This window comes from Hesperophylax consimilis, chromosome 13 (assembly GCF_061612785.1).
Source record: "Hesperophylax consimilis isolate HC1 chromosome 13, BYU_Hcon_1.0, whole genome shotgun sequence".
Classification (NCBI taxonomy): domain Eukaryota; kingdom Metazoa; phylum Arthropoda; class Insecta; order Trichoptera; family Limnephilidae; genus Hesperophylax; species Hesperophylax consimilis.
The window spans coordinates 34,792,603-34,806,903 of NC_142848.1; the positions used below are offsets into that span (position 1 = coordinate 34,792,603).

The 14,301-nt window shown below is 32.0% G+C and overlaps 1 protein-coding gene across 8 annotated transcripts in view; it reads left to right on the top strand.

Annotated features, from left to right (window-relative positions):
- Window positions 1-1,269: 1,269 nt before the first annotated feature.
- LOC149418891 (aldehyde dehydrogenase, dimeric NADP-preferring-like) overlaps window positions 1,270-14,301 on the top strand; it is a 136,874-nt gene continuing 123,842 nt past the window's right edge. For 3 of the 8 annotated variants that reach the window (XM_089639053.1, XM_089639056.1, XM_089639057.1), the window contains exons 1-2: window positions 1,270-1,507; window positions 5,087-5,388. In XM_089639053.1, the coding sequence (XP_089495179.1) occupies window positions 5,217-5,388 (172 nt within the window). In that variant the 5' untranslated portion in view covers window positions 1,270-1,507; window positions 5,087-5,216. The remainder of the gene's footprint in view (window positions 1,508-5,086; window positions 5,389-14,301) is intronic. The other 5 variants (XM_089639054.1, XM_089639058.1, XM_089639055.1 and 2 more) reach the window with 5 other exon arrangements.

A 14,301-nucleotide genomic window follows, 5' to 3' on the forward strand; every position in this document is an offset into this window, starting at 1 on the left:
GGGGAGCAATTTTAATGATAATTTTGGGCGATAGGCGTACTTTTTACGCATCACAGACCAAATAAACTTCCGAAGTCTCTTTTATAAACACTGTAGATAATTCAGCAGTTTTATTTTTAATGATATCTACTTTTGATGCAAGTTTATGTGACATAACACCAAGAATTTTTTTATCATGCGAATCAGCTAGTGAGGCGCACAAAAAAGTTAAAACGGGCACCATCTTAAACCGGAACCGGAACGTGACAAACAAATTTATAGAAACACGAAATGCAAAACGTTCGAGTAGTCCGGATTAAAACAGGACTTGCTAGGCTAACTTAATAAATAAAGTTCAAAAAGTTTTCTTGGCAATTTTTTTCTTTAGAATGTGTTTTTCCGAACGATAAGAATAAACAGCTATTATTCTGTTTGAATTCCACTGTTATTAATTATTATTATTACACGCCCTAATGGGCTTTTACACACTACAAAGTTTAATAGTAGAGTATCACAGTTATTATAGATTCTACAAAATTAAAACAATAAAGGAAACATAATACAACGAAAAAGGAAAAATATTAAATGTTACAACAAAAGCATATAATAAAATAAGATACATCAGTAAAAATGATAAGAAGTCTCACATGAATGGAAGATGTTTTTTTTGTTATGCATTACATCTGCATGCAAATTTGTTTGTGTGTTTTCTGTTTCAAGATGGTGGATTAATTAAGTTTTAATAATTTAAATTTTAATTATTCTTTTTTAATGTGAAATTGTCGTGTTTATTTGGACATTCTTCTTCGCAATTTTTCATATGTTGTGGTAGTTACCTAGTACCTACCTTCCGGAAGAAAGTTTTTTTAAAAGTCATTCAAATAGTGACGTTTCTTTAGACAAATTGTGTAATTCCTTATTTTAAATAATAAAATGTTACATAAAATATATTTTGTAGGTATGTAGATAATTACAAATATTATGATGCATAAGATAAAATTAGAACCACACTTTTTTGGACGGGAGGTCTAAAGTAATGTTCACAGAAATACAATTATATTTCCTATTAGGTACTTACTTATGAATATTCAAACCAACTTCTTTACCGGCTTCGTAATGCCTTCTTCTTTTTGTAATGCCTCTAATAAAATGTCCTCAAGGGCGCGTTCGCTAGTTCTATTGAACTTCCCTGATGGTCACCTTCGCCCAGACCTACGGACCACCACTCGCACTCATTGAGGTATTAATGGTCGCACCAAGCGGTATCCAGTTTCATGCGAGACTTCGGTACGTCAACACGACGCGCTGTACCGGCGCACGAGTCTTTTGTACTTTTTTCTCACGGAGTTATGTAAATATTTTCATACGAATTCGGTGCGTTTGTGCGCAGCGCGGGAAAACGGAAAAAAATCGACGCCATTGAAAAATAGTGACAGTTCGTTCTGTTTAGTTTTTCGAAATATTAACAATATTGTAATTTTTCTTTCTCACAAGAAACCTGTGTGACATTTTTAAATTTGGTATTGATGTAGGTATATTATGTTAAATCGACAATTGATAATAAAACATTGTTGTTGTTTCTTTAATTCGTAGAACACTTTTTTTTAATACAAAATATATCAAATTTAATAATGTTACCATAAAGTTCTGCAAGCAACGTGGTTTTTATTATTCTGACAGCTGTTTCCGTGCTTAAGGCCATTGTCAAACTGTGGTTATTGAGACGACTTATTATACTGTTTTTTTTAATACCTCTCTATGAATTTCATTTTTTTTCGTGAATGATTAAATACTAATCTCGGAAGCGGAAACTAGCCTATTTTCCGACATCCTTTCCAGCTGAAACCCTGCAGATAGACTCGTTGTTGATGACATTGCATTCTATAATGTTTTGGTGGTAATCACGTATACACTCGCGGATATATATGTATTTCTCTGAAATCGGGTGACATTACGGCAGTTAATATACGAAATAAATGTCGGTCCTACCCGGTCAGCGTTTCGCGAGATTGGTAGAGTTGACGACTCCAGTTCTTGGGTAGGAATAAAATAAAATGTTAGAATCACTTAAAATTTTGGTTTTCCCTTAAAATATTTTTTTAAAGATTTAATATACAGAGTGATTTGTTGTAAATAGTCTAAATTAAACTGTTATAATATACCATTGAACCTGGGACATTCTTTTATGGACACCCTGTATTTTACCATACGATTATTGAATTGTGTAATATTATTTTTTTGTTTCTGAGGAAAGAAAATTTCTCTGATTTCATCTTGGCAAGCAAATTATATTTCGTTAAGCATGTACCAACTACTAATGATTTGTTATTCTTTGTGTATTTCTTCTTAGTAGCAATTTTGCAACAATCGTTGATAAAATTGCTGATTTCCGCCGCACGTAAAAATAGCACTAGGTTTCAACTTAATTACTATAAGAAACATGTATTAAAGTAACATTTTTTTCTATATCAAATTTAAGTTTGAAGGTTAGGAAATAGGAAGTTATTAAAGTAACACTAATTGACAGCCTGAATACCTATTTCTTGTATGTTTTGCATCTCACCCTACTTAAATAGTTGTTTACAGTAGTAATTATGTTGAAAAAAAACTTGGGAGGAATGCAGATCACGCCAAACTCTGGGAATTGAATAAAAATGCACTTTCTAGATGAAAAAAGTGTGTAGAAATTCATTAAAAAAATAATTAAGGCGCGGAAGAATAAATTGAGGGAGATACAGCCGATCAAAATTTAATAAATTGCACTTCGCGATCTGATATTATCACCATATTCGGACAGTCCGCCGCCATATTTTGTCACGAAAATCAAATTAAAAACTTTTAATACTTTTGAAATTTCAGTAGTGCCATCCAAAAAATAAAAAGTGTTGCCATATAATAATATCAATGCATGGAAAATTCTGAAAATTAAATATCATTTGCCAGATTGGTAGTTTATTATTTAAAATCTTGTAAATATTTAATTTATGTATATATATAACCTAACCTAACTGTGATTTTCTATAACAAAAAAATGACCCTTTAATAACGCCCACTCGCGTCCCCTTTAGAGTTTTATCCCAGTTTTCAAGTAGTTTGTGGGCTACGCTAGGTTTGTATAGACGGTTTGTGATTTAATACTAATACCTTTTTTCCATGTTATTTCCTGTTACACAAAATTGCCCCTTTAATAACGCCTGCTCGCGTCCCCTTTAGAGTTATATCCCAGTTTTCAAGTAGTTTGTGGGCTACGCTAGGTTTGTATAGACTGGTTTGTGATTTAATTCTAATACCTTTTTCCCATGTTCTTCTGCCTACTCTAACCCAAACTAAACACCTAACCTATTTTGTAAAAAAATATTATTATTATATGGCAACACTTTTCTTTTTTTGATTGGCACTACTGAAATTTCAAAAGTAAATAGTTGCTAATTTGATTTTCTTAAGTCATAATTGATAAATAAAACATGGTTCCTATGTATCGCGTACGAAGTTTCAAAACCCTATAACTCAGTTAATAGTGCCGACCCCCACCTAATTCTTTCAGATTCGGATTCCTCAGCCCTAAATTAGACTAAATCAAGTTCAATTTCGGTTATACTCCCATAAACCGAATATTACCCTCAGATCGCGAAGTGCAATTTTATTAAACTTTGATCGGCTGTATCTCCCTCAATTTATTCTTCCGCGCCTTAATTCTTTTTTTAATGAGTTTCTACACACTTTTCTCATCTAGAAAGTGCATTTTTATTCAATTCCCAGAGTTTGGCGTGATCTGCATTTCACCCAAAAACTTATTTTATATTGCGTGAGCAAAGCTGAATTTGGCATCTTTCTCCAATCGTTAATAATTATTATGTCAAAAAGTAATAGGTAATAATTGTTCCCACAGTCACATCACATCACAAACAACCGAAATTAGTATGCTTGATGATGAATGATGATGTTTATTGTGCTTGTGGATGAAATGCTGAATCAATATTATCGAAATTTATTCACGGTTGTTACAATAATAATGTCTTTAGAAAATAAATTGGAAACGCGGAATTCATTCTGCATTTTTAAATATTTTACGATCCTTTTGTATTTCCGGAAGAATGGTTGATTCAGCATTGTAATAAATTTGTGGAAATTTCTTTTGTTGTATGCACGAAGATTACAGTTGAAAAAAACGGCTTTTTATCGAAAGTACTGAAGTATGATTAACGAGTACAGCGTTATAATTGCGAACGAAAAGTAGTTGCATATATTTTTTTATAATAGAATAACTTATTGCGTAAAACCTCAATTAATATTCAATCATTGAAAACAATATTAAGAACTCTAAAATAAATAAAAAATGTGAATCAGAAATATCCAAAAAGGTGCTGTCTTATTTAGTTTCGTTTAGGATATATTATAATGGATTTAGACAATTTCAATGTTTTCGGAGTAACAGGGAAGCAAGCGAGGGAGGAGTGGGGACATTTTTGAAAATACTCCCCGCAGTAGGTACTATCCACCTACAAAAATTCAGCTTTTCCCTAATTTGTTCCAGTTCAATGCGTTCATTGACTGGGCTACCAGATGCGACCGAATCTTTTTCTATTTCACATTTTCGTTAATATTACTAACATGAGTAGCTGTTAATATTATCTTCAATGATTAAATATTAAAATATTCATTATGAGGTAGGTACATAAAATTATATTATTAAGGTAACATATTATATTATAGGCAGGTACTTTATCGCTTATCTGATTCTACAAACAGCACACTCCAATTTTGAAACGACATTCAAATTCAAATGTTCTAGATTTCATTAAACTAGACTCATACCGGAGTTACGGATAGAGACACAACAGAAATGAGCATTTTCTATTAGAATTATAGCTAACTTCGACAAAACATAAATTTGGTAATTAGAATGCCGAAAGAATTTTTTGTCATTTTATTTTAGTACCTACCTACCAAGATGGTTACGCACCAAAAATATTGTTCTAGTTTTATAGTAATTTTATGAGCCTAGCAACATTATTTCTATTTGACAGTTCATTATTACTACAAATTAGAATTTCTTCGAAGAATATCCATAAAATAATTATAATATATGTTGTATTTCACACCTCAGAGTTTACAAATGCAAAACCTTGACATTCAAATTAGCAAATAACACCATCACTGACAGTCGCAGTAAACTGCGACCAATATTACTTGGTGAAGTGTTATAATAATATTATTACAGAATATTTTCTTTGACAATGGCCAGTGACTTGACAAATAGCGCGATAGTTGGCGGGAAATATTCAGAAATGGAGGAGAAAAGTGTTGCCAGTGATTTTATTATACAAGTGGACAATAATGGATCTCTTTCGTACAACGGGGATGGAAAAACAGATGAACATAATGGAAACAGACCTGAAAATGGCATGGGTAAGTAAAAATACAAATTTATTTAATTAGAATGCGTTAAATTTCCGTACTACCGTTTTAAATTATTCTCGCAACGACTGGAAAAATGCATCTTTTACCATCTTCACCAAATTAAGTTGAATCGAAGTGTTATTTCAAAAAAAGCATTTTCAGCTACGCTTAAAGATTACCCTAGAATCCAAGAGACTAGCTAAAGCTAAAGCTATTTACTCGGGGAGATGGTAAAGAGGCATCAAAGTTAATACCCTGTTTAGTTTCTGCTTTAATCTAAACATACACAAATTATTTATAACTATTATAACCCAAACTAAGAACCTAATAACCTACATATTTTGTGTATGTTTTTCCATCTCCCCCGACTTAAATAGTTGTTTCTTGTATTAGTAGAGTTTAATAAAATTGCCTTTCCAATAATTTGGGCGTACACTATTGAATATGAAGTAATGTCGAAGTCAGTACATCAGATGTGTAAACGGTGTGTATGAATGTGACTGAAACAAATAATGTATGTTAAGACAGAATTGTGTGACGGTCCATCTTCCCTGCGTTCCCCCTCGGAGAAATAGTCTATTGGTTAGTTTGCGAGTAGGTACCTACCTAATAGGAAATGTACATATACTACTTAGTACCTACTTGTACGTCATAAATAGTAGTATACCTATTGTGATGGTAATAATAGAGATGTCGCAATCTTGGACCACTTAAAAAATTGCAACATTTTGTAACAGCCAATCGACGTTCACATATCAATAAATAGGTATAAAGCATGAGTTATACCTACAGATATTCTCACATACGTCCAGTTATAAAAACTCAGTTAAAATATGTAAATATAATTACAAAACCTGCTTAGCCAAAGAATACATAATATCTGCATAAAATTACACGAATATAAAGTTTCATAAAAACTCACTCAAATAACAAATAATACAAAGAGAGGCAAGATACACAAGAGACACAAGAGTTACAAGAGAAACAATAAACACAAAAGACACAAGAGTCACAGGTTTCTCAAGAGACACAATAGACACAAGCGACATAAGAGACACAGCCGATGCAAGAAAGAGGCACAAGAGACATAAGAGACACAAGAGACAATGATACACAAGAGACACAAGAGTCACAAGAGAAAAATAAACACAAAAGATATAAGAGGTACAAAAGGCACAAGAGACACAATAGACAAAAGAGTCACAAGTGTCTCAAGAGATATAAGCGACACAAGAGACACAGCCGACGCAAAAAAGATGCACAAGAGTCACAAGAGACATAAGAGACACATGAGACACGACAGACAAAGAGACACAAGATACACAGAAGACAAAATAATCACAAGATATAGATACAGAGGGATACAAGGAACATAAGGGACACACGTGACACAAGATCCACAAGAGACACAAGAAATACAAAATACACAGAAGACATAAGAGACATAAAGGGAGAGATAAGATCACTTATATCTCTATCTCTTTACGTCTCTTTATATCAACGTAATCTAATTAGCTCAACAATTGTTATTTATTGGGCAGTAGCAGAACATTTTTTCTGAATCCGTATAAATTATCGACGAAAATGTCTACTTCAGCACACTCTATCCTATTATACAGTGGACACATTTGGGTCAGAGGTCTAACATAGGCAATATTATTTTTAAATGTATTCAGATGAAACACTCAATGGTGTCAAACAATGGGAATTATAGGGAACATTTATTTCAATATTGCTGAGACATAATGTAGTATCAAGATGACCCGCGATTTATTGTATGTAAACATATTAGACCTGTTAATTAATTGCCTCCTAATTTTAATGGATTATTAATCTTGAAGTATTCAAAGCTTAATTTTTTGTATTTAATTTAGTAATAATATATGTGTTTATACAGGTTAAATTGAAAATAGTAGCAAAGGGGCCACATGGCTGTTTGTCTGCCGGTTCTCCCCTATTTTTGTCTTAAGTAATAAGAATATAAAGCAGAATTTTCAATATTAAAGTGAAAATTTTTGTTTTTACTGTACGTCATAAAATGATCTGAGATTTTCATGTAGACCCCAATTAAAAGATCTCAGCATTTAAAAAAAATCTATTCTACATACGATGTTTTCAGATTTGCAGTAATTTGGATTCGAAATAGTGCTTTCATATTCCAGTTTACTTCTAATTAAAATTGATTTCGGGTTTCTGAATAGTCAACACATTCTGTGAATAAATTAGATCATTTTAATTTTGCACCTAATGTCTAAAGCATAATGATTAATGATTGAACAATAAAAAACCAAATAAATTTAAGAGCCACAACCATTCTCAGCCTCATATAATGTGTTATGAATATAGTTCAAGGTCCGTCGTTTGGTCAAAATAACATTTGGTGAAAACTTAATTTAACTGTATTCTTACATAACTTTTGCATAAGTAGTTATTAACACTATCCAGGCCGCGACTTTGGAAGCGTGCTAAGCGTATCACCTCACGAACATGGCACGTAGTTTATATGGGAAAATATTCAAACCAAACACGAACATAGTTTGGACTCGGTCGGTTGGTTAGCCGAAAAATCTATACGAATCGTGAGATATATAGATAGAGCCAACATTGGCGTTCAAAGTATGGACCACTTACATCGGTTCATTGTCCGCTGTGAGATACCACGGGCTTCAGTCGGCTACAAGCGCTCGCCGGGCACAGTTCTCTGGCGATAACTTCAAAATGCCGACATGCACGCTGATATATTGTGAGTCGTACTGGAAAATATAGGGAAAGCAATGGTATAATCTTTCATCGGTAAATAGGGTTTTACCATAGTCAGTAGTCGTATAAATCGGCTTTTTAATGTTAAAAAAAACTCCAGAATCACTTGAAACTGGCGCGCTGGTAACCCAAATGCTACGGGCCGCTATCGGAAGGATTCGTCGACATCGACAGCCGCCACACCTACCTTCCTACTTCACGCACGGGAATAACATTTTAAAATGATTTTGAAATGAAAAATAGACTACCAATATACCTCAACGTGGTCGTTCGGAGTTCGTACACGACCGGATGAGGATGGAAGGCGAGTAAAGTGCCGGCCAACTGGAAGAAGAATGCTTACCGAACAGAGTCCGTGTATGGCCCGGAAAGTATCATTTCACACAATCCAAGATAATGTGGTTGAGGGGTAAGGTACTTCCAGAGTACGCAAGTACATTTTATATGATTAATTTGTATTATTTAAATAATTGGTAGCATATTTTCCGCACGTTTTACAGTGGAAGATACTCTTAGTATCGCCCTGGTGAATGAACACCATTCATAATTGAAAAGTTGATTGAAATCTATTGAGTTTTTGATTGAGTATTTAAGTGTGTAAAATAAATTGAAAATTTGAAAAGTTAAGTTAGGTTAGGTTCAGTTAAGTCAGGTTGTGTTAGGTTAAGTTGGGTTAGGTTAAGTCAGGTCAGGTTAGGCTTTTTTGACGAATGTAATCCTGGGCATTGGTACATGAAATTCACGTCCGCATAATTTCGTCGTGTAGTTCCTACCAATCTTCATTATAATACTGCAAAATTTCCGAAATCCAAAAACTGTTTCCGTAGCAAACATTCCATTAAGTCGTTTTTTATTCATTCATATTCATTAACCTTTGACTTGAATATTGCAAAACTTGATGAATAATTCATTTATTCTTTCGTAAATCTAACAAAAAAAATATTTAACCCGAACAAAAGCTCATAAATCGGTTTTGCTTGTGTTTTTGGTAAAGGTGACAAAGTTCACACCTAATTAACAGTTTTTCAACAATTTTCCGTTTTGTTGCAAAAATAGTGTCACATTTAAAAAAATCCAATCCAATGCAAGTTTCACTGATATTTTAATTAAAAACATGTATGGAATAAATAATAATTTAGCATCTTCTAATTTTTTAAAGCTCACAGGCGACGGAAATAACGTTATAATAATTTTAATAAAATAACATTGTTTTTAATACCACTTTATTGTATATATTACTAATTTATAAAACCAACCGGTTTCGATTCACACTGAAACTTCATCCGGGTTATATAAAAACATATTAAGGCGAAGCTTAATGCTAAATCAATATTTTGATTAATCTTTGTAACGAATTGGTGTACATTATGAATACCAAAAAATATGCTTTAGATAAATTGAACGTTTTCCTATCGTTTCGTTTGAATAGAATACAAATAAATAAAAATTACTCAATAAAAATATAAATGTGAACTAATAACATTTTTTTCAATATGAACGTGTAAAGGAAACAACTTTTGAAAAATACAGTATTATAGCTAAGATTATCTGTAACAGTTTCATTTGATTAACTTTTTTGCTTTCTTATAAAATTATTTACAAAATAAACAAATAACACGGGCATGTGCCTAGCATGGTGGTCGAAAAATCCTAATTTTTTTTTATTTTAAATTTTTAAAAGAAAGACAAACATTCCCGGGTTACGAATAACCGAACAATGTTTGAAAATCTCCTATTACCATCACAGAAAGCCGAAAATGTTGCTTGTGTTGTGATGGAGGACTTAGTCAGCCGAGGAATCGAACACGCGACGCTCGAGACCCAAGCGCTATGCCCACTCAACCACTGACCGGTCATGTGCATGTAATAAATAATTTCAATGAATAAAGACACATAAAACAAAAACAAACTAGTTTTGTGCTTGAAATCGAACGTTTCTAGACTCCGTTTGTCAAGCGATTTTAATGCCTATTGCCTACAATATATAAGGTATACCAAGAATGGTGACCGGATAAATCAGCACAGTGATAATTCATCACATCTTTAAAAAGTTATATAAAGTCATGTAAAATGATGAAACAAAAGCTTTATTAACTGGGTTAAGTAGGTTAGGTTAGGTTAGGCTAAAAAAAAATTTTTTCATCGTTTCTAATGACTTTATATCACTTTTTAAAAGTGTGTTGAATTGTCACTGTGTTGAGTTATCATGGAACCACCAAGAATATTCACATTTTGGCTTGTAGCTTCCTCGTAAATCAATAACAGAGTTACAATGTATTTATAGGTAAGATACAAGAGGGATAGGGAACATCAACTTTGATGGGGGGAGGGGGAAGTCGAGGAGAAAAATTGGTGGAGGGGAGGGGAAAATGTTTTATTTCGCTATTCGACAAGTCTAATTGTTAATTTAGTAATAAGTTTTATTTGTTTTTAGGGATTTTTTTTATTTCCAGTGCTTCTAGATTGTTCAAACGTAAACCTATCCAATTTCTGCTAAGCACAACTATTCCCGAGGTTTTATTAAAATATTCATCTTTATCTATTAGGTGTGTTACAAATTCTGGAAATAACTTTGAGATAAATCTGTTCAATGTCTACAAAGTCAGAGCTCACTATTCGAGAGTTAGTAATTTCAGTACCTACTGTTACTTTATTTGATAGCTGACGTGTACCCCCGGCGCACTTTGGACGGAATGGAAAAAAAACGCGAATTAAGTGGTTTTTGCAAATGGTAATTTTTTTAAAATTTATATATTTTTTAGTGTAGTACAATAGTTTCTGCATTTTTTGTGTTAATTTAAATATGTCAATAGGGCTTGATGGAAGTTTGGCAACGCTGCAAAGTGTGTCTTAAGATGGATGTTCGGTATCGCGTTTTTCAGTTCACTCCTACGCGTGAGCAGAGACGGTTGTGTAATTAGTGACATTTGGATATATTCACAAAAGTTTGTTATGGTTGACATTCCTCAAGGTATTTTTAAATTAATTTACTAAACTATATATCAATATATTATGTGTGTGAAATTTGAACTAACATCTAATTTTACACTATTTTTGAATTTTTTTGCTGTTAAAATGCATATTTCAATTAGCATTTAGAAACAAAACATCATTTGTTCCCATTTATGAATATATACGTATTGTAGACTGAAGTCTCACCTTTAATGTCATATATAAATTGTGATCATCTTTTGTCCTTTCTTGAACAATTTTGTTATTTTCAGGAAGGCCTATATGCATTCAACGGAGAGAATTATTCGAGGCATTAAAAGAACGGGGTATATTAAATGCCACTTCTGTGAAATCAAAAGAGTTTTTATTTAATTACGTAACACAAAAATACCACATAGCGGCAGGTTCTAACATTTTGAGCCCTACATTTTACGAAAACATTAAGAATTTTTCACTACAATTAATGAAGAAATGGAGAAAAAGCCGCAGTTATATTGTGAGGTTTGAAAAACATAATTTAGAGTGGTTGCAAGAAAAGCTAGTTTTCTCCAAATCTTTGGGTAGACCAATAAAAATATTTCAAGAAAGTGGTTCTAGATCAAAGCAGAAAAAAGTGCACGATCTGTTAGTCTCGCACTCTTGATGAAGTCCAGTTAGCAGCAGAAATGAGTTTTCGAAGCGCAGGAAAAAGTGATGCTGCAAAACTCGTAAAACAGATAACATTTTTACCTTGTCGAGCATCAAGAATACGTCAAGCTTTTGCAATGAAATGTAAAAACATCCTTAATCCATACTCACCGTAAGAGGCTTTAGCGCTTATTGTGGGCTTAAAGTTAACGAAAGAACAATACGTCAGTAATGAAATTATTTTTACTCCCAATAGGACAACTAAGTGAAGATGTGCAAGAATCGAGGCATAAAGAGATAAGGTACTACCGAGAACATCATAGCCCAAAAAGTTTTCAGAACAAGCACCAATCAAGATATATTAAATAATTTGTTAATCTCATCAGACCCCGTAATTTTCTCTATTCGACCACTTCCTAAAAAAAAAGTTCTGTGTTACCAATTGAAGTTTTAAGTCTACTAAGAATTCCGTCCAATGGCTCTGGAAATTTGAGTGATGATTTAGACTTCGATGACAACGGAGACACCTTTAGCACCTAGATTTTCTATACGACCATATTTCTAATAAAATATGTGTTTCTGATTATTGCCCATCTTTTTGTGTTCATAGAAGTGACTTATAATATGTAATATTTATGATTAATATATTTTATTTTCCCAGATATTTGTATATCTTCAAATTGTATTGAATTATTTGTCGTTGTAAATTTCTACATAAGAGTATATTAATATTTTTACTTAAAAATAGTTATAATTCATTAATAAAATAAAAAATAAAAATATTGCACTAATATTTAGCCAGCAAACAATTAATTCGTGTTTTTTCTTCATTCCGTCCACTGTGCGGCGGTGCTCATTGTTTCTACATTATATAAATATGGAGTATGGAGTATGTATATGGAGTATATCCACTGGAGTATGCTTCCACAATATGGAATCCTCAATATAAGGTATACATAGATTTAGTAGAAAGTATACAGAATAAATTTTCTAAACATTTACTCAAGAAATACAACAATACTACAAATAATATGTTAACTTTACAAAAAAGACGCACATTGTCAGACCTGTTGTTTCTACATAATCTGCTAAATAATAAAATAGATAGTCCCGAATTGCTATCCGTCATTGGTTTAAATGTTCCAACGAGGCGTACCAGGCACACTACACTATTTCATATTGAAGCCAACAATACCAATGCAGCAAACAATTCAGTTATTACTCGCGCAATCACAACATACACCCATTACGAAAAATTACTACATTTAGACATCTTTCATGATTCCTTTCTAACATACAAAACTAACTTATTAAATTTCTTAGCATGACATATTTCAAAAATATTTTCACATCATTTTTCAAAACTCCTATTTATTAACAGTCAATTACAATTCGTCAGCTTATTATAATTCTTGTTTTCAATTCATTTATTATTTATTATTTTTATTATTATCCACACACTTCCTTCCTTTTATAACAATCTCAGGCGAAATTACATAATGATATTTTATGGACATACGTAATAGGTACTACAACTATGTAATAACTAAAAATATCTAATTGTATCTAATTGTACTGTGTATGTCTTAACAAATAAATAAATAAAAATATACATGTATTAAATATATATATAAACCTTCCGGAATAAATTCTCTAAACGATAGTGAAAACTCTTTCAAAATCCATGGGGCAGTTTAGAAGAATTAAGCGCACAAACAGACAGCGGATAGCTACTTTGTTATGTACTATTTTTAGTATAATAGAGATTATAAGGATTTAAGATTACACAAAAAATGTGTTCGGTTGATTGGTATGCGTTACTATTTGTAATTAGTATACATTTTTATATTATTAAATGTTCATAATTAAATAAAATTGTCAAAAGGCTTTTAAATAATCATAACAAAATAAAGTCTGATCATGTTTATACAGGGTGTCCCAAAAGTCAACGATAGGCCAACTCATGATGGACCAGAATATCATAATATGATTTCAGTAAAATTAAATTATTATATTAAAACTTCAGTAGAGTTAGATTTCGAGAAATGGGGACTTTTATGAAAATTTTAGTGAAAATCAACACCTTAGATTAGTTTTTCGAGTGTCACAGTTACAAAATTCAATATTCTAAGATTCTATTATTACGCAACCCTAAATAGTACTGCTATCGGTCAGAGTCCAAAATACAACTAACAGTGCCTATACCTTTGGAAAATAAATACATTTGTGCCCGATTCACGAGTTTTAATTTTTAAAATTAGTAAACTTTGACCAGGCAAGTTATTAAAAAATGAAATTTACTGCAGTTTTTTAAATGGTGTAATATTAGCCATATTAAAAATTAATTTAAAAAAATATATTGCTATTTTGCAGAATGAGCTCGAATTTTGGGAAACCTGTTCAAACAGTTAGTTATATTGATCAAAATCCTATTTTTAACCTTTCCCTTACTGTGCTAAAAAAATCCACGCGTTCCGGTGATGTGTAGTCATTACACATCTCAAAATAAGCTATTTAATATCGGAAAAATATTAATATTTATAGCTAATCATATTATATTTTATATCAAAATTGATAATAATT